The 27023-nt window shown below is 39.5% G+C and overlaps 1 protein-coding gene across 1 annotated transcript in view; it reads right to left on the minus strand.

The window, feature by feature from the left end:
* Positions 1-27023, minus strand: part of NRCAM (neuronal cell adhesion molecule) — a 172665-nt gene that overhangs the window by 51215 nt on the left and 94427 nt on the right. The window contains exons 2-5 of the mRNA XM_053655117.1: positions 9010-9210; positions 6869-6886; positions 3581-3686; positions 539-735 (exon numbers count right to left, since the gene is read on the minus strand). Of these exons, the coding sequence (XP_053511092.1) occupies positions 539-735; positions 3581-3686; positions 6869-6886; positions 9010-9115 (427 nt within the window). The 5' untranslated portion in view covers positions 9116-9210. The remainder of the gene's footprint in view (positions 1-538; positions 736-3580; positions 3687-6868; positions 6887-9009; positions 9211-27023) is intronic.

Raw genomic sequence — 27023 nt, forward strand, 5'->3', positions numbered from 1 at the left:
ATTACACATATAATAAAAATGTTTTTTAAAATGACCAGAACTGCTAATGGTCACTTTTCTTTAAACACAGGCTCTTGGGCTGTAGATAGGATTTGGGGACAGATCACCACAGTATCAACGTGGTGAGGCCACTCTATCTCCACCTAAATTTTGAAACAGAAATGTTAAAAAAATTACACTTAGACTTCAATTAGCCAATTCATACTAAATTTATTTCCATCTGGCTGTAGGGAGCTTCCTCATACATAAAATACATAAAAAATTAATAATTAGAACAATTTGGGAAGGAAACACTTTTCTTAGCTGTTGTGTTTAATTCTGGACTTTACAAGCAAAAGACATACTAGATTGGCAAAGTATTAGGCTGAGGAGTTTAGGGTAAAGTGGAAAGGAATGGTAATTTTCATGCAAACAAAGTCAGAGCACTGGAATCAATGCCATTTCTTTCTTTTATTGGTATCTAGATGACATAATGGATGCTGAGTCTCAGAGCCGTACTTTCAGAGGGTCCACCTGTTGGAGGACAAGTCCCACTTACTAGACGGACGGACAACAATGTTATTCGAAATTGCAGCTCCACGTTCGTTCCTAGCTGTGCACTGATAGACTCCTTCATAGGTCTCTGCTTTCCCTTCACTCATGATGTTTATTATGAGGGTTCCTGAGCCAGGATTCATAGTAACCAGAGGGTCTTTATCTATGTCAAAGTGAGTCCCATTTCGGGTCCAGGAGAAGCTGCCCAATACATAAAGGATTAAGCTTGTTAATGATCTAGAAAACCAGGATTATTTACTATTTAACAAATTCCTAGCAGTTTATGGGTTTCCAGAAACACTTACTAGATTTTAACATTCAGTAAAAAGCAATAGGCTCCATACCTAAAATGTTTCACTGAATCACGACTTGGAAAAGAGTGCTGGCCACACATTTTAAGGCACATGTCTTTATTAGAACTAGCTGAAATCTGACTCAATAAAAAAAAATAACGCACATGAACTGCCTGTCATTTTTCAAAGAAATACGGAAAGTAGGTCTCCTAGACACACTATCTGATAGCTTCATTAGCATTTTTATTGTAAACTCCATTGTTCATAGCTTTGACAACCTCACTACAAAAATTTGCTCTGGGCTGAAATGTGACAAGAAAGGACTTTACAAGTAATCAGACAAGTTTCAAGTTACCAAAATGCAAAGTGTAGGTTGCGGGGAGGGGAAGAACTATGAGTTCAGTGGTGTTTTAAATGTTGGTTATTAAAAGTGGTAATTCTATATATAATATATTTTAAGAGTTTTTAATTCTAGAGATGATTTTGTAAATTACTTAGGAAATATTTCAAATTATCAACTGAAATTCTACTTTCTCAGTTTTATTTATATAGAAGATTCCTTTATATAAAAGTCACAGTGCTCAAGTAATTTAATATTTTATAACTAGTCACAAATAAACAATGAACATACTCATACAGAGGCATGAATCTCTCAACTTCACTCTTTTCTAGGCCCACTTGGATTTCCCTCCCCCTGCTTTCCTGTAGCAGTAGTGGTCAAAACTGCTAGGGCGGGAGGTGGTGGTGGGTGCTCCTGGCATATACTGGGATGCTGCTAAATAACCTGCAATGCACGGGACAGCCTACCCCACAGTAAAAAATTATCTGGCCCATGATATCAATAGTGCTGAGATGAAGAAACTCTGCCTTACAGAGAGTTACAGGAGGTATTGAGTAAATGTGAAACTAAAGGGGAACTCTATCAAATGACATCACGTTAGGGCTTGAGTGCTAGAGAGTTTCTAGTGACATCGCAGAATATATTGTTTTTTTTTTTATTTTTATTTAGTTATTTTTTCAAGTACATTTTTTGTCTATTCCTCCCATCCCAGCCCCCCCCACCCTGTCTCCCCCTCCCTCCCTTTATCCCCTCCAGTCCTCATCCCTGTGTCTTTCATACTTGTTCCTCAAAATCCCTCCCCATTTTTCCCCTTAAATTCCCTTCTCTCTCCTCTCTGGTCGCTGCCCCCTTGTTCTCTATTTCAATATCTTTGTTTTTATTCTGTTTGCTTGTTTGTTTTATTGTTTAGCTTCCTGTCAAAGGTGAGATCATATGGTATTTGTCCTTCAACGCCTGGCCTATTTCACTCAGCATAATGCTTTCCAGTTCCATCCATGTTGTTGCAAAGGGTAGTAGCTCCTTCTTTCTCTCTGCTGCATAGAATTCCATTGTGTATATGTACCACAATTTTTTGATCCATTCATTTACAGACAGGCACCTAGGTTGCTTCCAACTCTTGGCTATTGTAAATTGTGCTGCTATGAACATTGTGGTGCATAGGTTATTTGAAATTGATGTTTTAGGATTCTTGGGGTATAATCCTAGCAGTGGAATTGCTGGGTCAAAAGGCAGGTCAATTTTTATTTTTCTGAGAAAATTCCATACTGTTTTCCATAATGGTTGTACCAGTCTGCAATCCCACCAACAGTGAACTAAGGTCCCCTTTTCCCCACAACCTCTCCAACATTTGTTGTTTGTTGCTTTGTTTATGATAGCCATCCTGACTGGTGTAAAGTGGTATCTCACTGTGGTTTTAATTTGCATCTCTCTGTTAGCTAACGATATTGAGCATATCTTCATGTGTTTCTGCCAACAAAATATCAACAAAGACATTGTGGCATTAAACAACACCCTTGATGAAATGGACCTAACTGATATATACAGAGCTCTTCACCCCAAAGAAGCTAAATACACATTCTTTTCAAATGCACATGGAACATTCTCAAATATAGACCACATGATAGGACACAAAACAAGCCTCAACAAATTCAAGAATATTGAAATCATACCAAGCATTTTCTCTGACCACAGAATGTATTGTTTTGAAGCAAACCATGATGAAAGTTTTTGATATACTTCTGTATTTAGTACCCATTAATTTTTTCTCAGGTGCTAGTCTGTGATAGTTTGATAAGGCCAGTAATAGACAAACTCAAAATATTTTGAAACTTTCACTTCTTTATTACCTAAACATTTAAATTACATTTTAATAATAGTAATCCAACTCTCCCAAACTCCTATATATTACTAATTAGCTGTGAGACCTTGGATAAGTTATCTAGGTATCAGTTTCCCATCTATAAAATATATTGGTTGGACCAAATCATTTCTATATCTCTCCCAACTCTAAAATGTCATGCAGTGCTCACAGAACTCGGCCAAGTGTGGAAACCCACTTAAGACTATTTTACAGACCTTTCTAGAGATAGGAGAGATCTTAGAAGTCATCAAATTCAATTTCTTTATTTTACAAGTGGAGAAACTGAGGCCCAGAAAAAAGGGATTTGCCTGTGTCATAAGTCAATTAGAGTCAGTAGAAAGTTCTTTCCACCATCTCCCCACAATTTTTGAGCATTTCACAGAAGGCATGAATGCAGAAATGCAATCATCTGGGTTTCCAAGGGCAAACTGACTAAGCAGAGAGACAAAACAGTGAACCTACAAATGACACTTGAGTGATGCACAGGACATTAATCGATGTTAATGTCCATACTCACTTTTGTTACTATAACAAAGCAGAAAGCACACCCACCTTGGAGGAGGCTTCCCTTTGGCCTCACACTGGATCACAATGTTCTCTCGAGGGTCAATAATGTAATCTTTTGGAGACTGTTGAGTAATGGTTGGAGGTTGTACCACTTAATTGTGGAAAGAAGAATAATACAAAGAAATAAATCATTTAATATCATAATAGCAATCACTTTTTCTTGATCAAAATCACCACAGACTAAGTGTGCTCCAAATGTTTTTAGAAATTTCTATGGTGGCAGCACATACTCAGTCGACTTTTAACCAGCAGTCTCCTCAAACTTCGAGGTCAAGCACAACTTCCTTTTCATAACTTTATATGTACTACTCACAAAGTCTTTTTTTCCCACCTAAAGTCTGGGAAAGTAATCACCAATACAAGTTTAAAGTTAAGACAGTTTCTTTTCTGATGTAACAATGAGAAATTCCTTCCTCCGATTCCTTTTGTCCAAACAGGCCTTTCAGGGAAATTTCGGTTGTGAAGAAAATTTGCATTTCTTAGGAAAGAGTAACTGACTTGTAGTTCATTAGCGAGCTAATGTAACTTAACACACAGCCTGGGCAAAAGTAGATTTGCAGTTGCGAATATGCAAAACACCAAGTTTATTCTCATATTGTTACTTTTGAATTATTGTATTATTTTCCACATGAACAACTGTAAATCTACTTTGCCCCACCCTGTATGTTAAGAACAAACACATTTGAGAAGTTAATGCTAAAAAGATGGTTAAATTAGAGACTTGACATGTCTTATTAGAGTCAGGGTGTATATAGGTAGCTTAGTAGGAATCAAGATAAAAGTCTTGTTTAGGAGATAAATAAATTTGGGAAGTTCTCTGTTATAAGAGATTATATTTCCATGTCACTCTTCAAAGTTATATATGATCATTTATTATATAAACCATCATGACCAGGAACAATTTAATTTGAAGAAAGCTGGTATCTGGGCATCCAGCACTCAAGTCACTCTAAAATTACCATATTCTTCCTGTGAAATCAGAATTACAGAGTGTTAGGTAGGGGCTCAAAACATAATCCATTTCAACTTATTTTTTGCTTAGGGTGGCAACTAGGCTTGACTAGGAAGGCACAACAGAGTCGAGAACCAAACTCTCCTGGTTGGAACTACTGACTTGCCCAAGGCCAGGGAGCGCTAGTGCTTCCCAACCAGGGGCAATTTGCCTCCTTCCCTCCAGGAACATTTGGCCATATCTGGAGACAATTTTGGTTGTCACCTCTGGGGCTGGCATGGTACTGGCATCTATTGCAGAAGCCAGGGATGCTGCTAAACATCTTACAATGGATAGCCCCTCCCTGGGACACAAGTTACCTTGACCATTGAAGTCTTCCATGTTCTAGATCTCCCCTTCCCTCCCTGCCCATGCACTGTGCTTCCTTTGTGAAATCTCTTCCACCTGCCAACCAGGTGCTTCCCTAAGCTTAACAACTGTCCTCTGCTTTTGTCTGTCTTTCCTGTGGTTCATTGTCGCCAGGGCTAAATTTTTTACTTCCATGTCCAAGTCTCGTAGCTCTGCACACATGGTTCTCTTGTCTTGCTTTGTCTCCAGTACTGCCCACCAGACATCTTTTACTAAGTATCCAAATGACACCTAAAATACAGATCAAAAGCTGAACCCATTATCGTCACTACTTATTGTGCAACCTATTACATGCGAGACGCTAAACAGTACCAATTTCCCCTCCCTTTAGCAAGATCCACCTCCTCCTCCTAATACACCAGCTGCTCTTTCAGCCTCCACAACAACACGGAGCCCTCATTCTTCCAGCTCTGTTTGCTCCCAATGTTGCTTAGTAGTTTGTTCTCGTGATGAAGAACTAGTCTGTTTCTTTTTCACCAGTTTTCAGATGTCAAGCAAGTTTTTTTAACTTCTAAGTCCTAGTTTCCTGAGAGAGAAAATGGGGTTTAAGAGTAGTATCTAGTACCTGAAGTCACTGAAAGATGAAATAAGTTGTGTAAACTGCTTAGTACATGCCATTATTACAATGGTTTAGTGATGTTAGCTGCATTTACATTACTATCAAAATTATTATTATTGGGACCGGCTTCACCTTTGAGTGATCCTTTAGGCTCTAGGAGTATAGCGTTTGGGATGATGGAAAGAAACCTGGAATTTCACACCCAGAGAATAGTGGACATAGGTGGTAGGTGAGGGAATTCTTAGAAATGACTCAGCCCAATAATTTTTTGTGCTTTTCTGCAAGCAACAGAAGTGCAAGTCTGGTGGTTTCAGACCCACAACTTCTATTTATGTGTCAGCAGAGCTAGCTTAGATGCCACTCCTAACTGCCAGGAGTTTACCATCTAGACCACGAGTGGCAAAGAGAAGACCCACAGGTGGCAAACATATGGCCCTCCAGCCTGTTTTACCTGGCCCTGCAACTCGTTTCTACCCAGGGGCAGCGCCGAGCTCTCGCTTAACTGTTAAGGAGTAGTTACATTTATACGGTCCTAAAATGACACTCGGCCCTTTGAAGGCAACTGTGAGGCTGATGTGGCCCCCCATGAACATGAGTTTGACACCCTGATTTAGCCAGTGCTTAAATCACCTGGCAACTAAAAAAATGCTGTCAAGTAATAAAGGAAAAAGGCGATTTTATATAATTTCCTGGTTAATCCAACATCAAAATATTTTTCAAATGCCTGAAAACTGTGTTTTATGTATATGATAGATGCTGCTCAACTGTCAGAAGCAGCAGAAGTTTTTGCTTAGAGGAGGCCACTCAGAAACACTGTGAGGGAGAGCTGTTTATTGCCTTTTGCACCTTTCAAAACAATATTCAAGTTCTCCAGGCCATTATACTGATGACACCTGGACATACTTGTCTACATAGTTCACAGGCTGAAGAAGGATAAGAGGGCATACAGATGCTGACTTGGATGAAGCATCTGCATGCATTCGCTTTTCTAAAGATACCAAAAGACATGTCTGTATTCCAGCAAACATTTAATAGCATTTGAACCACGTAGCCATTCTCTTTAAATTTTGTGAATTTTCTCATTGAGTTACATCAGAAGTGAACAAAGCACAGAAGTTAGTAGAGCATAATATAGGTAAACGAAAAATAGTAATACCTGAGTCTTCAGAATTCATGCAGGGACTACATTAACTTGCTTCTTGGTATTTTAATATTTAGTCACAGTAAATACGCATGCTTCAAAATACTTTAGTCACAAAACACAAAATTGTACAATTTAATTCACACTGTTCATTCAAAAACAAAGACACGGCCAAATTTTCACACTGCCTAGTAATTACAGAAGGACACTTACAGTCTTCAAGAAGTTTTGCTTTTTCCCATCAATATCAGCAGGTGAGTGGGCAAACAGGATTAAAGAAAACCAAATGTTAGTAATAAGAACGTTAGAACCCTGAAGATAATAGGGGCATCTTGTCTATTTGATATGACCTAAAAAACTAGTACGGCAAAACTTGCAGTGGTGAAGTTACTGGAGCAACTCCCACGCATGGCCTTCTTCATTCCTGAAGCAGTTTTCCCACATAACATATGGACGAACCAAAAGGAATGCTGTGGGCAAAAAATGGTTCTTCCAGGAGTAAGAATGGCTAATTCCATTCTCTCCATGTCGTACTGGACAAGTAATTACGTTCAATTTGAAAAACTGCTGAAATCTACAATTAATTTGAGTGGTCACATACTTTGTAGTGTCTGATCCTATTATCCCAGACAACACGATACACACAGTGATGATCCTTAACAATGGGACATGGCTGCAATGACAGTACTCCATCCAAGACAAACCCAACACTGATTTTAGGTTTTTATATTTCTATGGTTCATCCCCAAATCACACTGTTAGTATATTTCTGCTTTCAGAATTCCTTCATCACCCAGGGGTAACAAGTAGCCACATCAAGGAGCAGCTCATGTAGAAGGGATGTAAGAATTAGGGGCAGAGAAGAAATTACATTAGTATGCAATTCAAATGATTCTGCAGGGCTGCCTGTCACTAGTACTAGCAAAGGTTAATGCAGGAGCGCCTGCCTTGTCTGCGACTTTCTTTTCATCATGGTTCTGCCTCTTCTCCATCAGCAGGGATAATTGAGTTAGCCCTAGGTGACCATTTCCCTCAGCTTGTTAGATTGAGCAGTCAGATAAAGGGGGACTATATTTAACACAAAAGACAACAAAAGCATTTCTCTCCAGTGCTTTTCTTTCTTTCCTATATATCTCTTAGGGCAAGTGCTTACTTAAGCATTCCAACTCCTATTTGCATAAGTAATCATTTTTTTGAAAGTTGAAGTTAAAGTCATTGAAATAATATTTTGAATATAAGTAAAATATTGCATTTTATTGTACTTTAGACTTGTAAAGGCAGAGGAAAGGAATTCAACAAAGTGTGAAGCAAACCGCTTCTTAATGTCTTCCCACTGGCAGTTGCAACCTCTTTGGCAAAAATGGCATCCCAACAATTAAACAGACCCAGCAAAGTGTTACCTTCCTTGCACCTTGGAAAGCTTGCCAAACAGATGTCTATTTCAGGAAGCTAATGGATTTAAGGAGGTCAGGCAGATTAGGGATAAAGAATAAATCAATTCTGAAGAAGAGTAATTGTCCAGATTTGAAATTCTGCTTTCCATTGCAAGAAAAGTGACCAGTTGAAACCTAGCATTACCTTTATTTTTCATAAACAGGGCACCCAGACCAGGGAGAGTCCAGCATACACTTTACTAATTAGGAAAAGGGTAGGCTAATATAGTAGCTGTTACTTGCTCTATTTTAAGTAATATTTTTGTAGATGACTTGCTTTATTTTCAAAATTCACATCTTGATCTTTGATTACATATTTCAAACACAAAGGACCCTTCACTAGGCTTTAGATAAGATACATTTCCTAGCTCTAAAGTCATATTTAAGATTCAAAAATCAAGGAGAATTTTTCCTTGTTTGAATCAAGAGTAATGTATTATGGGCAGTTTGGGGATGTAGAAGCGGTGTGGTGTTGGCTGAGATACCATCTCCTGGTCTTTTCCAGAGCACTCTCAGCACATGAGAGCGTGAAGAAGTGGGGAGGTCTCTATAATCATTTTTAAGTAATTCATATAGCTCTCTAGCAGTTCTGCTTCTATAAAGAGTCTCCTGTTGGGAGGATCAGCACAGCCCACAATTCACTCCTTCTTAGCCCCCCCAACCCCCCATGGTACACAAAAGGCACCTGAGGGAGGAGAAAGATAATGATAGGGAGGGTACAATGTGTATGACTGTTTCAACAGTGGTTTCTGTGGTGTGATTCTTCATAAACATCAGGTGCTGAAGGTAAAAGCCAAATTAATTTTGATTAGCTTTCAGTATCACACAGACACCTTCTCCATTCACACAGTTCAGAGTGATGGTAAATGCTGGGGAGGTTTTGACTCCCAGGTCTAACAGCTTTAAAACGTTAATACTTACGATCAAGAGGTACTTCCAGTGCACTAATCATCTGGCACAGGAAGAAAATCAGGGGCACTCTGCCTGCAGATAAGCGCTTCTTTTTCGGCATTATTTTAAGCTGCATTAGCTTAACTCCTGCTGAGACCCACAAACTGAATTTCCTTTTCTTCTTTCACAAAAGATTTGTGTGCAATGTCTAAGTAATTTTCATGCAGGAAACTGGAAAAGGATAGAATAAGAGTTATAGTGTATTAAAAAGAAGGAAATGAGTGGAAATCTGCAGCACTGAAAATCAGTCCTGGATTATATATGAACTCTAAAAGTAAACTGCTTTTTAAATATTTAACTCTCAGGATCAGAACAATCATTTATTCATAAACAAACTGAAATCAGGTCAGAAATGCTTGTAGTGATGCTGAGCAAACTATGCCTACATTGCCATCTTTATGGTCTTTTTCATTTTAAGTATCTGCATTTGTATCACAGGCTGCCATGCTCTTCCTCCTAGGTCATACAAATGTGGTTTACAAGTCAGTCAGAAAGTATGACTTCTGAAGGCATATTGGCTTCTTTGTTCTAGAGATTACCCCAGAGAAACTCCAGGGCATTGTTGCAAATCGGCTTCAAACCACATGCACTGATTTGCCTGCTTAACCACTGACAATTCAGGCCCTCCCCATTTCTTCTATAGACAGTGACAACAGACATGCCCAGGCTCTGAGTTTCAGTCCTTCTTCACTGAAGTCACCCACCTGAACAATTCTGATTAATTCTTCCTAAAGGGTCTTATTTGGTTAAACATTGGGAGTAGCCATATGGGATCTACCAAATAGAATTCAATACACCCTTGGACAGGAAATAAAAAACCCCTAATAATTGGGCTTCATTTTATCCTATTGACTTTTATCTCCTCCTGTTTTCACATGACTATTTTTTTGTTTGATGGTTTGTTTCTGTTTTTCTTTCTTGGGTCAATGCCTTAAAATTTTCCACCTTCTTGCCTTTGTATATTCTTTTAAAATTATTTATTTATTTATTTGTAGAGCGGGAGGGAGACAGAAAAAGAGGGAGAGAAACATCAATGTGCTGTTGCCTCTAGCACGCTCCCCACTAGGGACCTAGCCCAAAATCCAGGCACATGCCCTGACTGGGAATTGAACCAGCAACCCCTTGCTTTGCAGGCTGGCACTCAGTTCCTCAATTCACTGAGCCATACTATCCAGGTTCCCTTTGTTTATTCTATTCCTTCTCCCTTGAATGCTCATTCCACCATATTTCCTTGTCAAAGTTCAATTTATTTATTTATAGATCAGTTAAAATTGAAACATTAGCTGATCACCAAAACTAGAAGTCATTTCACCCCCTAAGAATTCCTGAAATTCCTTGTTTTAGACATCACATATATTATATGACAAATAGAGAGACAAATAAACCTTTTTTGTATGCAAGCGCCCTCCACTACTCCTTTAGGCAAAGACTGTGTCTATTCCATCTTTCTGCCCCTTTCCCATCACGTAATGGAGCACGCCGTGCACAGTAAAGTGTCCGCTGTCCACGGGGGAGCATGAGCACAGACACAGAGCACAGCCCCCTGCCCGGCAGTGGACTCCCACCTGAAATGACAGCTTTAATCACGACTACTCACTAATGAAGAGAGGCAGCAGTGACCAATGGTTCTCTCGAGAAGGTAGGAGGGATGTCATTGTTATAAACAAGGGTAGCTCCAGCTTAATTACTGAATTATTTATGTGATTTTTACTATTTGTGTAAGTGTGCATTTTTATAATGTCCACCCTTCCTACTAAACTGAAAGCCTCTTAAAGATAGGGACTGCATTTCTCCTGTCCCCAGAGCCCATCACAGGACACATGGTAGGAAGTAAATTATTTAGTATTTGACAAAAAAAATGGAAGGAGGAAAGGGGAAGGAAATGGAGACTTAACATCTTTGAAGATGAGGTTTTATTCTTATAGGCAGGCTAACCACCATTTATCCAATTCTACATTTATATCTATTTGGTCTGAAAACCAAACTCTTGTCAATAGAATCAAATTAGTTATATTATGTCTGCGTGTGGAATAGAGTTTAAATGTATACAAAGAAAATGAAACAGGAGTTCCGGCCAAGATGGAGGCATAGGTAGAAACCCTTCACTTCCTCAAACAACCAAAAGGAGGATAACAACCAACCTAAAACAATAAACAACCAAAAGTGCCAGAAAATCATGCTGCACAGAACTTTGACAACCAAGGAATTAAAGAAAAAATCAACCAGAACAACCAAACTGGTAAGACAGCAGACCATGGGGGCCGACTCAGAAAAACTGTGTCAAGGGGGGCGGAAACCACATGGGTGGGGCTGGCTGAAGGTGAAACTGAGACTCAGAGTGGACTGTGGGCTAGGGCAGTTGCCACGGTGAGAGAAACTCCCAGTCTCACACTAGCTGGAAGGTGCACTAGAGAGGAGCAGGCGAGCTATACTGTCCCCTCTCTGGCCCCTCCCCCACAGGCAGCACCTTGCACAGCAAAGAGGGTTGCCCTGCCCAGGTGAGTACCTAAGGCCCTGCCCCCTTACAACTTATCAGGTGTGCTGAGACAAAGAAATATGGCCCAAATGAAAGAACAGAGCAAAACTTCAGAAAGAGAACTAAGCGATGAAGAGATAACCAATCTATCTGATAGAGAATGTAAAACCCTGGTAATCAAAATGCTCACAGAACTCATTGAGCTTGGTAAAAAAATGAAAAAACAAATGAAGGATACCCAAAATGAAATAAAGGAAATTATTCAGGGAACCAACAGCGACAAGAAGGAAATCAGGACTCAAAGCAACAATTCATAATAAAAGGAAAAAATAAACATCCAACCAGAATAGAATGAAGAAACAAGAATTCAAAAAAGTGAAGAGAGTCTTACAAACCTCTGGGACAACCTGAAATGTTCCAATGTCCGAATTATAGGGGTGCCAGAAAGAGAAGACAAAAGCAAGAAACTGAAAACTTATTTGAACAAATAATGAAGAAAAACTTCCCCAATCTGCAAAGGAAATAGACTTCCAGGAAGTCCAGGAAGCCCAGAGTCCCAAAGAAGTTGGACCCAAAGAGGAACACACCAAGGTATATCATCATTAAGTTACCCAAGACTACAGATAAAGAGAGAATTCTAGAAGAAGCAAGAGGAAAGGAGATAGTTACTTACAAGGGAGTACCCTGAGGCTATCAGCTAATTTCTCAAAAGAAACCTTACAGGCAAAAAGGGGCTAGAAAGAAGTATTGCAAGTCATGAGAGGCAAGAACCTACATCCAAGATTATTTCATTTAGAATCAAAGGGCAGATAAAGTGCTTCCCAGATAAGATCAAGTTAAAGGAGTTCATCATCAACAAGCCCTTATTATATGAAATGTTAAAGAGACTTATTTAAGAAAAAGAAGATAAAAAATATGAACAGTAAAATGACAACAAACTCACAACTATCAACAAATGCACCTAAAAGACAGAAACTAATCAAACAACTGGAACAGGAACAGAATCAGAGAAATGGACATCACATGGAGGAATTTCAGAGGGGAGAGGGGGGAGAAGGAGGAGAGGAACACGGGGAAAAATGTACAGGGAAGAAGAAGCATAATTAGTGGGCATAAAATAGACAGGGAAAGATAAAAATGGTATAGGAAACAGAAGACCCAAAGAAACTTCTATGTACAACCCACAGACATGAACTAAGGCAGGGAGAATGCTGGAGGGTTGGGGAGGCAGGGTGGAGAGGAGATAAAGGGGAAAAAATTGGGAAAACTGTAATAGCATAATCAATAAAATATACTTTAAAAAGGAGAACGAAACAATACTGATAACATGTTTTGCTAGCAATGGAATTCTGATTTTAATCTAATTACAACTGTAGTTGGACACTTCTTGCTAAACAAGCACAAAAATATTACTGTGCTAAATATAGACATTATATATACATAAGTATTTTGTGATAAAACATGCATACTATTTAGTTTCATTTAAGATCTAGGAAATTTGGCTTTCCATAATATAATATATAAACAATCAGGCCCATTAAGAATTGAGGGGCAAATATAGAAGCTCACACAAACACTTCTAACCAAAATACAAACCAGACTGTCTTTGTGTGCAAGGCATAATTCCATCAATTAGCTGAATTTACTTAGTTCTGTCCTGATTTTCTGTTAAAATGCTAATTCTAAATTTACACATAAGCTTCAGGGAAAATGAAAGTAACTGGCATAAAAGTTGACTTTACGTACTACACATTCTGAGAGAAGATGACAGAATCAAATGCTGAGGAAACAAATGGCACACCTGCCTGATTTATGGGTAAGGCTAACTGAGTTTACTAGACTTAAGTGCCTTGCTCTCTGAATAAGTGCTAGAGAACTAACAAACTCTCTCAAAGGTGTACTAATAAATTGCAATGCTCATAAGATCTTAAGCAACTACATATAATTTCTCTTATACTTCTTCACTTATTATTATTTATTTTTCCTGGATGCCTTAATGATTCATCCTTTAAAACAGAGAAAACCATTAGGTAACTTCATATAAAAGAAAGTATCATTCAACCTCCTTTACCTTTTCAGAATATATATAGAATAAAATGCTGCACATTAAATAACAGTGTTATATAAAGAAAAATATTAAGAAAGACTGAGAAAGCACTTACTTAAAGAGACATGAGTAAATCCTCACAATGAGGGTAGGGCGTGAACTACAATAACTGAAGATGTGGTCTTTGTTCCAAGAAGTTAACTGCACCAGCAGCCACAAAATTGTTTTCAGTGTAGGTTCTGCATAAGGAGGACAAAGCAATGGCCAAACCTACCCTCTGACTCCTCCCCATGGAAAGTCACCCACTCCCTCTACAGATGCTGTCATAGGTGGAAAACCCAATGCCCAAGGACAGCATTAAGTTCCCAGCACTCAGTCAAAGTGGAAATCAAATATAGCTACAAAAGATTAAGCTTATGCTTTGTAAGAGTAATGTGCTCTGCATGCCTCACAAAGATACACCACTGCTTTTGTATTCTCAATATTGATGTCAACGCCCTGCCCTGCTAGGAGCCCATCTGCCTTGTAGTTTACCTTGAAAATGATGGCCACCTCCCCTTATAAGAGAATCTCGAAGTTAAGCTAAATTGTGTTTGTAATTACATTAAAATGAATGAAACCCCAACTTGAAACAGCAAGTCATGTTTAGTCAAGGCTAAAGAGCATGTTAGTACAATATAGCTTGTAATTTGGAAAAAAAATATTTGCCACAGACATTTTAAAGCATGCTTGAATGAGATAAACAGTAAGTTCACCTTTGGAATATAAATCACCATGACATCTGAAATCACATATATTGTTAAAATGACTCAGGATAAGATAAACAATAAAGCCTTTTAATATTTTATTTAACTCCATTCAAAGCAACTTTTCACATATTACCTGCAGAACCTCTAAAAGAGAAGAGAAAATATTGTCCTCCAGTAAACTTTTCATCATTAGAGAAGAAATGCAATTCAAGGTTCCCTTACTGCTTTCTGCCTAAAATTCATATTAAATCATAGAGTAAATGTTCCCCTGCATTATTTATTGCATATTTTTAAAAGACCTAAAGCTTTAACATTAAGCCCAAGAAACCTGGCTTTTCTGTTGTTTACTTAAGGAGTCATCATTGAAAATAAAATAAAACCTTTTTCTCCCAAGTGAAAGATGAAATTAGTTATATTAAAGAAGAAAACACCAGCTTTTTATTGGAACTGGAAGGCCATGCATTACTTACCATTTAATTGTAGTCAGTACCTTCAGTATCATCTCAGCATGGCTGGTTCAAGGCTGATGGCACAATGTAACACGATCGACTCTCTGAGCCAATCCACTTATGACTGGATGCTCTTTGGCACTAATTATTGTTCTGGTGACTCATCAGTGGCTGGCCTCCCTGACTGGATAGCTAGCTGGGTATGACATTATTTTGATTATGAAAGGTATTTTTCAGCAGTGAACCTGAGGATGGTTACTTTTTATATTTAATCAAATATTTACCATAAGGAGTAAGCACATTAATGCCCATTTGTAGCCCATGCTTTTGCTTTTCAACCACAAATTTTGAGTCTGAAATTATGGAAGTGAGGCAGGATAGTGAGAAGCCAGGAAAATTCCTTGGCAACTGGACTAGGTAAACTGAGACAGACAGCTGAACACAACAGCCGAGCAATTTCCAGCCAGATACAGATGGTTACCAGGGTGGAAAGCTTCCAGTGCCTGTCAAGGGGCAAAACTGGGAAAACAAGGACCTCACCCCCAGGGTAACCTCTTTCCCCCTGGCCTTTCTTCCCTGGAGATAACATCTAGGACTCAGTTGTGTTGCAGCTCCAGACCCAGAAAAGTGGCAAAACCAGACAGGCAATGCCAGGACCGACTGCAGTGACAAAAGACCCCCTGCCCTGTGACTGACCAATCAGTGGGGACCATGACCCTGAAAGGGCACACCTGGAGAACTGATGACTACTCTGCTGAAACCCTCCCCTGAGACCTCCCCTAAGATTCCAGAGAGAGAGAGAGAAAAAAAGAGAGAGAAAGTGCTCAAGACAAAGGACCTAGCTTGTGCTCTCCCTGTGGGGAGCAGCCCACGCCATTCTCTTCTTCTTCCCACACTTCTTTCTCCAGAGGCATGCATTTCCTAAACTCTAAGGCAATGTGGCATCTGGCAGCTTGTCCCAGACTAATCCCCTGAACCTGTCCCAAGGCGCCCTCTTCTCTGGGCTGCCTTAGCTCACTGGACTGCCCAGTGAGCTAAGGCAGACTCACCTGGGCTCTCCTGTTGCTTCTTCTATGCTAAGCCCTTCCTTGTCTTGCTGTCCCCAGCTTTCATAAATGTAGTCAATAGTCATCCGGATTTGTGTGGTGAAAGCTTTTTTACATAAAGTCAAGAACCCACACATTACAGCTGGCCCTGGGCAGACCCTCCACAGGGCCAGGCCCCGTCTGGTAACAGAACGAAGGTTAGAGAGAGTGGACAATGACTGCATAATTAACACATCAACAAAGTACAACACCATTACCATGAATGTACCTCAGAAAAAAGTAGTTTTGAGATTATGTGACTACAGAAATTGTAATGATATCTTTCCCTCTCTGGATCCCTTCCTCTCATAACCTCTTACTTTGCATTTAATCAATTGGCAAACAGAATTAACACATTTAGGCACTCATGTTAAAAAACACAAATGGTTTCTAAATATCAACAATCTTTACAATGGGGGCCTCTCTGTGGTGGGGTCTGTGAGAATGGTGCCAGCTGAAGTACACCATGTGCTGGTCCTGGCCTTGTAAAGGAACTGCCAGTCATGACAACGTAGGCAAGACACACTTAAAAAAAAGTTAATTTTAAAAGTAGGCAACATATGTACATGTTACAACATTCACAAGGTACAAAAGGCCATATAATTCAAAGTAAGCAAGGCACAAACCCAGTTTCTCCCTTGGGAGGGTTACTGTACCAAGTTTCCTGAATCCTTCTAGAGATATTTTATACATAAAGAAGTATAAAAATATATAAAACAATGTTTTAAGGACCACTTGGATTTTGAAAAAAATTTTAAAGCCTTTTTGACATTGATGTTAGACAATCAAAAATACCAATGTCTTTGGATGAAATCTATTTGCAATTATTTGGATACTGGCTTTTTTGTACTTCCTTTATTAAGCATGGAAATTACAAGAAAGGAAATAGTAGATAGTGATATAATTGAGAGATCTAAGATAAAGGATAAAGCATGCTTAATGAAAGTCCATATGCTTAAGACTAATAGTGACTCTGACCAAGGATGGCACCTGTCCTACACACGTCCAACCAGTTACATGATGACAGGTGTCAGCATTGGCTTCAGGAGTGGGAGAGCTGATTGGAAAAGAAAGGAAGGATGGAATAACAGAGAAAAGGAATAGTGCTTCTCAAAGGAGGCCTTCCCACTCCTATCTGCAAATCCCACCCCAATTAACTAAACAGAATGGAGAGAAGACTATTCTACTGTGAAGGTTTGCCATGCTCATAGTCTGACTTTCTGCACTGACCCCACCATCCTGACCAAGGTTAGAAGAATTAGGGCATGGGAGGTGTCTGACCAAAGGCAGCAGCCACATAGAGCCTGTGGGATGACTTGCGTGTTTCAGAGGGCTGAAGAATGACTGATGAAATGGTAAGAAATTCCTTTTTCATGGGGAGAGTGACTATGAGGCAGAAAGAGAAGATGAGTCAATGGTCTGGAGCAGGAAGAAAGGTCAAAGATACTCAGAGGCAGGACAGCACACAATAAACCATGTGAAAACAGAGGATATGATGTATCAAGAGCAGAATGAAGTCAGTGAGCAGCAACAAAACCAGCAGAAATAGAGGCCAAGAGTCGTTGAGGGACTGTGGCACCAACGGAATGCCTGACAGGTGATAATGAGTATCTGCTCCTGTTGCACTATGATTACCAGGCCTCTGAAACTCTTAGTATCCCAGACAATGTTCTAATTCTCTATGAATTTTGCCAGAATACTGACTGTGGTTGAAATGTCTTCCTGTCTCTGTGCTATCTGTGAATTCTAAACAAGCCTTCATTAACACAGTACAATGGATAGACTGGCACATTGGAATCTCACAGGAAGCACTCCTCCCAGCAACCACACCCTCGTGTAGTCCCCTCTCACAGCAACTCTGGGCTTGACCATGAGACATGCTTTGGTCAGTGGGATTTTAGCAAGAACTATGCAAGATGAGGCATGCTGAACATTTGCACACTGGGGCCTTATTCTCTTGTAATGTTCCTTTGGGGAAGTTTGAGCTAGGCTAAAGAATGGTAAGAGGTCCGTATAAAGAGACCCTGAAACATGAATGGCCATCATGGACTTTCTGGTCCCAACTGAGCTTCCAGCTGAAGGCAGTTACGTGACTTGTTAATCCACAGAATATGTATCTGATTCTGCTCTGTTCTCAGATTCTGCTAGCCATTTGAGGGTTAACAACCCCTCAGAATTATGATAAATAATAATTTTTATTGTTTCAAGCCAAAGATTTTGGAGGTGATTTGTTGCAAAGTACAGATATCTGAAACAATTAATTAAGATAAATGAAGGTTGCTGTTTCATGCAATCAGAAAGACCCTAATGTGAACACTTAAGAGAATCCTTACTGATTCAGATACACAGATCTCCTTACAAGAGCATGATTGGAACCACAGGAATTCTAATAGAATAGTATGGTGATAATAGGTTTTTCCTTCTAAAGTGATATATCATTTTTTTTCTAAATATACTTCCTTCTATATATGTTGGTACAACCAAAATGCACAGACAAGTTACATTTCTCACACAAAACTTATACACAAAATAAATAAATAGAAGACAGTACCACTGATGTCTAACAAGTTTGTTTATACTAATTGTAGATTATGCCTAACTGAGAGTCTTAGGCATTATAGCAATTTATTTCTAATGCAGAAAAGCAAAAATTAAGCTAGATACAGATCTATTCCTTTATCACAAGGCCCGCTTTGCACTTGGTTTCCTTCCAATTATAAAATTTTTTAAAAGTTCTAACCTTTAAAAATGAAAGTAGGGAATTTTTCTAAAGGTGAAGTCTGAGAAATAGAAATTTAATTCTGACCATATGTCTTAATAGTAACATATTCAAAAACATTTGCTGAATTGTTGAGAAAGCTTTGATTCTATCTTCCTACAAATTGAGATTTCTACAAATATCACTGAAAAGATGGAGGTATCAGAAAGTTTACTAAAACCTTCAGCAAAAAGGTCGTATGAAATATTAATATTTTAAAGGGACTATACCTCATTCATATGTGGCAAAATGGTAGCCATGTATTGAATAGTAGGCTAGTCATTAAAAAGATTTTTGTCACATTTCAAATATAAGAATCCAGAATTCGGCCCCAGCCAAGTTGCTCGGTTGGTTAGAATGTCATCCAGATATGTCGAGTTTGTGGGTTTGATCCCTGGTCAGGGCACATACAAGAATTGATCAATAAAAGCCCAAACAAGTCAATCTCTCTCTCGAATCAATAAATAATATGTATATTTAAAAAGCGAGGATATAAACTATAATGAGCCATTCAGGGTGGAGAGGCAGCACATGGGCCAAAATCTCAGTGTGTGCTCCTCTCCTAATGGGACTTCAGGGAGGGGTGAGGGAGAAGAGAGAGCATGCAAGCAAACGAGCTTATACTGTAGTGAGAAATTAACCCAGAGATCTCAGTGCGTGGCACAAAACAGTTCCTACCTCACTCATGCTAATGTGCAGAGTGGGTGGCAGGGGCTCTGCTCCAGGCTGATGGAGGCTCCACCACTTTGTGATGCTGGCATTTCAACAGGTGGCTTCCAGAGCCCCCATGTGCCCCTGGCTCTTTACTGCCTCCACTTAGAGATGGTGCACACATCTTTTGCTCACAACCCATTGACCAGCAGTGGTCATGAAGACAGCCACAAGGCGCCTGTGGAATATTTAGTGAGCACTTCTACCTCTATTACAAAGTATGCGCTTAATTCACAGTACATCTGAAGGTGCCTTTTTTTGGAAAGAGTTTCAGAAGTGGCATTCTACAAGAAGGCTCTCTTATGTTTCATCTCAGTGATCAGTTAAGGAGCAGAATGATGGTTATGAGCAAGGGCTGTGTGGGTGTTGTTGGCTGCAGTCACCCTTTCTGCCCACCTCCCAGCTGCATTTCTGTATCACTCTTTCCTGTAAGCTGGGCTTTTCCCAAACATGAACCTAGGTGTGGGGGTGAGGAGGCAGAAGACCCAGATTTATCAAATCTAAGGGACATCACTCCTTCCATGTCACAGATTACTACAATCTTCACAGTAACATTTCCAAATATATTTTGCTAAGGTATCCAGGCTCTGTATAATAGCAACAGGACCATGAAAATGAGAAATGGAGACTGACATGACATGAAGAATTGTGGTTTCCCCTTGTCATCGGTGCTGGGGAAAATACATTATCATAAATTAAATAGCTGAAAATGCTTCATTCGAGCCAGAGGCTATTTTACATAGAGAACAACTCTGAATCACTTGCTCTTATACATTTTGTGCTGCAAAAGATTTACCAGCAAAACAGGGGAGTCATGCATAAAATACTATTTAGCTCCAGGCATGTTTGATTTTAAACAGGCCAGGTGAAAATCCACAAAAAAATCAGTAAGTGATCATTTGCTTCCAAAATAACTTACCAGATTTACTCTAAACAACATCTTCTTCCCAAGCATTTAGAACATAATTTAGTTTCCAGGAAGTAAAATACTAGTTTCTCATGAGCCATATTCTCTATAAAAGCCATGTACACAAAAGTGTGAATGTTAAAAACAACATTCTCTGCAATGTGAGATTTAACCAACCTAACATTCCGAGTTTTAGGATATTCTGCTGTGTGTGCTAATGGACACCAGCTTCTCAGGAACCACTTTTTCTATAAGAAGATCATATTCTATTTCCATTACTAAAATGGACTCTATAGAAAGAATATATTCTATTGCCTTGGTGTGAAAGAAATGGCAAATCAAAGAGCAGGTCAAAAATACCATCTGGAAGAAAGTATTCTTGGTCCAAATGTCCATCTCTTTAAAAGAATGAGCACAAAAAAGGCCCTCAGAAGTTTTTGTGTGTTTTTTTTAATTATCAAAGTTCATTGATAAGAACATTAAACCCAGAATTACTGCCTCTTTGTGTTTCTTCAGTTGGGTTTTCATGGAAACAATTTTGAGGTAAACCGAGCATTTATTTCATAAAGACAGATATTTGTGCCTTTCTGGGAAGAGAGTTGGGAAGTAAGAAGGAAAAGTGATGTAAGAGGATAAAAAGAGAGCAAAGAAAGCAATGTCATAGATGCAAGACGATTTCAAGTTACATCATTATTATTATTATCACTTTTCTGGAGGGGATTCAGAAATTATAATTCAGAAAGAAACTGGGCAGAAAAATAGCTATGGAAAAAATTTAAGCATATGAAAGGAATCACAAAAATTCAAGGAAAAGGTTTATGGAGGAGGAGGGCCTCTGTAAGGGCTCATGCTGAGAACACCCACGCGCTCTCTTCCAGTCCTTTGAGCATAAGAGCTGCATCTGCTGAAATGTAAGTGGAGTCAAATAAAGCAGCCACCAGTAAGTAGTGCAGCCATCAACAAGGTGGCTGAAGGAAGAGCACAGAAGGAAACACGGAGACCAGAAATTGGAAAACAGTGAGTTAGGCATCAGGTTCTGTGAGGCTGCTGGTTGTTGCATCTGATGAAGGTAGGCAAGGCAGGAATGAAAAAAAATGAGTATTAGTCACACGTTGCTGTTTCAACAAAGAGCAGCATGATGTGGGCAGGTAAGGCAAGTCCGTGCCCAGTGCCCTCTCAGAGAGGAGTGGGCTTGGGGCTCTCGGCCAAGGCTGAGCACTGGTTTCTTGGTCTGGACACCACTTGCTGGATCTTTGTGTCTAGTGGAGCCAACTGGGCAAGACAAGAGAAAACCTCTTGTGGAGAAGGCAATTCAAAAGCGTGGCAGAACAACCAATAGAGTCTAGAAGTGAAAGGCCTGGGTAAAGAACAGTCCAGGTGAGAGATAGCTGAAAGGTTCCTAAGGGAGACCACCAGGTATGAGGCTTGAGAGCAAGGAATGTGGAGACAAAACCTACAGACATTCCTAGAACTGAAAAGCATGACTACATATGGCTTTCATAGGGGTTTGAGTGTGAGTGTGGGAACTGCTCAGGCACAGGCAGGAAGAAACAGTTAAAGTTCTGCTCGCTCCCTGCAGGGTCAGCAAGTTCAGGATTAAGTCGGTAAACATTGGGGGCCCTCTTGCCACACTTCACTAGGCTAAGGGCAGCATCTTAAATATGTCCAGTCTGAGGAAGGCAAAGTTTAGGTTTTTGTTTTCTTCAAGGATTTAAAATACGAGTGTTCTGGGCCATTGCTAGAGTATAAAACATTAACTGTTGATCTCCAACTCCTCCCACAAGCTCCGTAGAGAAGTTTGTGTTTATTTTTGAAAGGCCAAGTCCCCTTCTAGAAAGATCTGTCAATACACATAGCAGCTCAGTGGTAATTTCTAATTTCTCATCAAAGTTGATTATGGAACATGATGTTTACATGCTCATTTTTCTCATATATTTAACTAGTTCACTGTAGATTGATTGATTGTAATAAATGTCCCACTCTGGTGCAGGATGTTGATGGTGGGAGAGGCTGTCCAATGGCGGTGGGCAGGGGGCATATGGGAGTTCCCTGTACCTTCTGCTCAATTTTTCTGTAAAGCTAAAACTGCTCTGAAAATAAAGTTTACTATTAAGCAAACAAAGAACCTGGTTCTTTTTTTAAAAGATTTTATTTATTTATCTTTAGAGGGGAAGGGAAGGAGAGAGGGAGAGAAATATCAATGTATGGTTGCCTCTCATATGTCCCCTGCTAGGAACTGGCCTGCAACCCAGGCATGTGCCCTGACTGGGAATTGAACCCTGATTGTTTGGTTCATAGGCCCGCGCTCAATCCACTGAGCTACACCAGCCAGGGCAAGAACCTGGTTCTTATGTACATACTTCACAAATTGTGCTAAGCTCTCAGGTAGACAAGCAAGAAGCAGAAAGCAACACTCATGTTTGGAAGATATACTTTAGGTTTCAATTCAGAGCAAGGGTTTAAATGAAGAAAAATATCTGGATTTTTTATGAGTCTATTTCACTCAAGACAGGGAAGCAAGTGATAAAATCTTTACAATGGATGCTGAAAACTGTAACTGGAGGGCAAGGCTACAAAATCGAGAATGGAGCTCACACTAGCGGCACAGAGGCAGTGACGCCTGAGAGGGCTGCCAGGCCCGGACATTTCTAAAATGACAGAGCTTAAGGGAGAGTGCACTCAGTTTTACTCAGAAGCTTTAAAACTGTAGCATTAGAGCTGTGTCTAAGTGCAATTAGATAGACTTCTTTGTAAGACTGGTTTCAAACATTTTACTTAAAATATTCATCTCATACCTATTAAGTTTCAGATATTCTAGGGGGATTTCAAAAGTGAATTCGACATAACTCATGCCCTTGAAGTGCTCAAATCTGGGCTTTGGAGAGGGAAGTAAACTGTATAGGAACTAAATATAAAAACAATGAGGTAAGTGCTCCAGCAGCTGCAGGACCTGAGCTGATGGGAGGAGGAAGAAGGAGGATGCCACCAGTTCTGCTCAAGAGGAGATACTCTATCCTGAGGAAAGACATTAGGAAGTGAGATCTGAACTCTGCCTTGGAGAGTAATAAGAATCCTCCAGGCACAGAAGATGGAAGCTCTGAGTAAAGTCACAGGGCACCGAGGGTACTGCATGTTTCCGACAAGTGCCTAGATGGTGCTGAAGGACACGTGGCGGGAAGGGAGCAATGGGGCAAAAGTGGTGAGTTGGTTCCAGATTGTAAGTGAACTTAAATGCCATGTTATTGAGTTTGGACTTTATCATAAAATTAGATGAGTTTCAAAGTACTAAGCTGGGTAGGGTGAGTTAACTTTTTGAAAAGGACTATGGAAAGTACCATCTTCTATGCAAAGAGTAAAATGTGCAGGGAAATCTAGAGGATTCCATTAAATTAATCTGAGAATCAATTATGTACAGTTCAATGGCTGCCTGAGGCTGAGTGCAGCCAAAGAGATGAATGGCAAACAATCAGGAGAGTACTTTTTTGAGTATAGTGCTAAGCAGAATGAATGATAAAAGGTTTCCGGGGCCAAGTTATATCCATGTAAAGTGACAGCAGTACACCAGGCCTCTTGACCCCTGTCATTACCACAAAGACCAAACCAAATATACATTCAGTGGGAGAAACAGACTGCATTAAGTAAAGTCCCAATTTAACATATTTACTTAATGTTTCAAATACTGCATATAAATAAATTCTTGGACTGTGATTAAGAAACTTAAGCCCTGGCTGGGTGGTTCAGTCATCCTATACAGCAATAGGCTGCAGGTTCAATTCCCAGGTAGGGCACATACCAAGGTTGCAGGTTTGATCCCCTGTCTGGGGGCATACGGGAGGCAACAAATTGATGCTTCTCTCTCATATTGATATGTCTCTCTCCCCTCCTCTCTCTCTCTTTTAAATCCTCTCACCTGAGGATTTAAAAAAAAAGAAACTTAAAAAATAAAATTCTCAAGTCATCAGTTTAAGTTCACTTTGTTTACTCTCTCTCGGTGACAATTTATTTCTGGCATTTTTTGCTTAAATATTTTGTTATTTTTCTCATTAATATTCTTACTTTCAAAAGTCACATAAAGAAAAATTAATAACAGAAATTTTGTTTTCAAATTACCATTATGAACTAAAAAGCAAAATTTTTTTAAAGTCCAAAAAACCCATAAAGCCAACACACAGAGAGTTCCAAGGTATTGTTGTGACATTCAGATAATTCTTGATCATTTTTAAAGGGATAAAAGTCAATAGTTTTAATGTAAAAAATAACTTTGTGATTTTAGATTAGGTAGATTCTTAGATATGATACTAAAAGTATGATTCATAAAAACAATGAAAGATAAATTGAACATTATCAAAACTAAAAATATATTTTTAAAAGGTACCAATAAAAATGCAAAGTCATGCCACAGACTCAGAGAAATATATTTACAAATCATATAGCTAGTAAATAACTTGTATCAACAACATATAAAGAAATGTTTGCAACTCAAAAATAAGGCAACAAAAAATGGGCAAAAGAGTTGGAAAGACATATTCCCACAGAAGATACACAAATGGCTAATAAGTCTATGAAAAGATGCTCAATATAATTTATCATTAGGGAAATACATATTTAAACCATGAGATACCACTAGACATCATTTGAATAGCTATATTTAAAGGACTGATTATATCAAGTGTTGGAAAGGATATGGAGAGACTGGAATTCTTATACATTGCTTTGTAAAAAAGCATAGCCACTTTGGTAAACAGTTCAGCAATTTCTTAGAAGAAAAAAGATACACTTACTCTACAACCCACTATTCTACTCCTACATATTTACCTTAGAGTAATGAAAACAAAAGTAGTTTATACAAATGTACACATCATCATTTTTAATACTAATATAAAATTAGAAACAATCCAAATGTCCATCAGTTGGTGAAAAGAAAAATGAGGTATATTCATATAATGGAAAACTGTTCAATAATACCAAAGAATGAACTACTGCTATGTGCAACAACTTGGGTATATCCTAAAAATTATGTGTGAAGGAAGTCAGACACAAAAGCCAATCCAGTTGACCCTTGAACAATGAGTTAAGAGTCAATAAACTTTGTGCAGTTGAAAATCCTTGTATAAATTTTGACTCCCCCAAAACTTAACTACAGTCATTCTTCAGTATCTGCAAGGGGGTTCCAGGACCCCCACAGCACAAACATCTGTGTATGCTCCACTCCCTTATGTAAAATGACACAGAATAATGCATACATTTGGTTCTCCAAATCCATGAATTTCCCAACTGTGAATTCAGAATAGTTTTCAATCTGCAAATGGTTGAATCCATGGGTGTGAATACACAGGGCCAACTATATCTATTGAAACAAAACCCACATGTAAGTGGCCATTCAGTTCAAACTCATGTTGTTCAAGTGTCAACTGTATATAATTCCATTTATATGAACTTTCTTAAAAAGGTAAAACTCTAGAATAAGAAAACAGATCAGTGGCTGCCTGCATCTGGAGTTGGGAGATAAAATTGACTAGAAATGGGAAGTAATTCTGGGGGGCAATAGCATTGTTCTAAAACTAGATTGGGGTGAAGTCTGCACAAGCGTCTAAATTTACTGAAATGCATCAGACTGGTGCAGGCAGACCTGGCCTGGCCAGGCCGGGGAGTGAGGGAGGGGCTGCAGGAGGCAGCAGGTTGAAGCAGCACTGCTGTGTGGCACGTGATGACGGATTTCCCCACACCTTGGGCACAGACACAGCAAGAGGAGACCCTGCATGGAGTATGCAGGAGGCTAGAGGGATGGAAAACAGGAAAGCTCTCCTACCCGCTTCTGCTCCCTGATTAAAGGGGGGACCAGAGGGTATGGTCACATGTACCCTCAAGGTCAACGTGGCAGCAGGGGTGGTGCTGCACTAGAATAAGACCTGTTAGTCTAGCTTGGGAAAAGGACAGGATTGGCTGAACCCTCTGGAGTGCAGGCAAGTTCAGGTCGGGAGATTTAGACGAAGGGAAGGCAGAGACTTGTTTCACTTATTCTCTTCCTCCGGGACCTTCATCACGGACATGTGGGCTAGAGTGCTTGTGGACTGGTGGGTCCTGGAAGCCTCATGGCCAGGCGGTGGGCTCTGGACCCTCTGGCTGCCATGACGGATCCCCTGCATGGCCAGCTATAGTGTTTAGTAGTGGCCCAGGACCCTGGTGTGGGAAGTGGTGGCTACAGCAACGCCAGCCCCACATGCAGACTCCAGGGAACCTGAAGCCAGAGAGCTGTCTGCCTAGCAGCTTCATGCTCCAAAGGACAGATAAGGATGAGCAGTATATCTGGGCATGGTTTTGGGTTTCAGGCTTTTTGGCAACAGATGGGTTTTTTTGTTTGTTTGTTTTCTGTTTCATGGAAGAGATTGGCCTGAGTTGAGGAGTCTCCTATTCTCCCAAGTTGTGCAACATCCTAATAGACACCTCTTTCCTTCCCCACCATCTTTTGTCTTCAGAATATTCCTGTGTTGGACAGCAAGTAACAAAACCACACTTTTCTTTGGTAACAAAGCTACACTTATTATTATTATTTTTATTGTTATTCTAGTCCAGTTGTCCCAAATTTTTCCATTGTTCTCCCTGCCCCACCAACCCTTCACTCCCACAGTGGATCCCCAACCTGTTGTGCATGTCCATGGGTCATTTATACTTGTCCTTAAAACTACACTTAAAATGAGTAAATTCTGTGGTATGTAAACTATATCTCAATAAGGCTATAAGAAAGAAAAATAACTTGAACACCCTGTATTTCCCAAATCAGGACACACTTGATACATTTATG

The sequence above is a fragment of the Artibeus jamaicensis genome, unplaced genomic scaffold (assembly GCF_021234435.1).
Source record: "Artibeus jamaicensis isolate MK-2021 breed Jamaican fruit bat unplaced genomic scaffold, CSHL_Jam_final contig_924, whole genome shotgun sequence".
In the NCBI taxonomy this organism is placed as follows: Eukaryota; Metazoa; Chordata; class Mammalia; order Chiroptera; family Phyllostomidae; genus Artibeus; species Artibeus jamaicensis.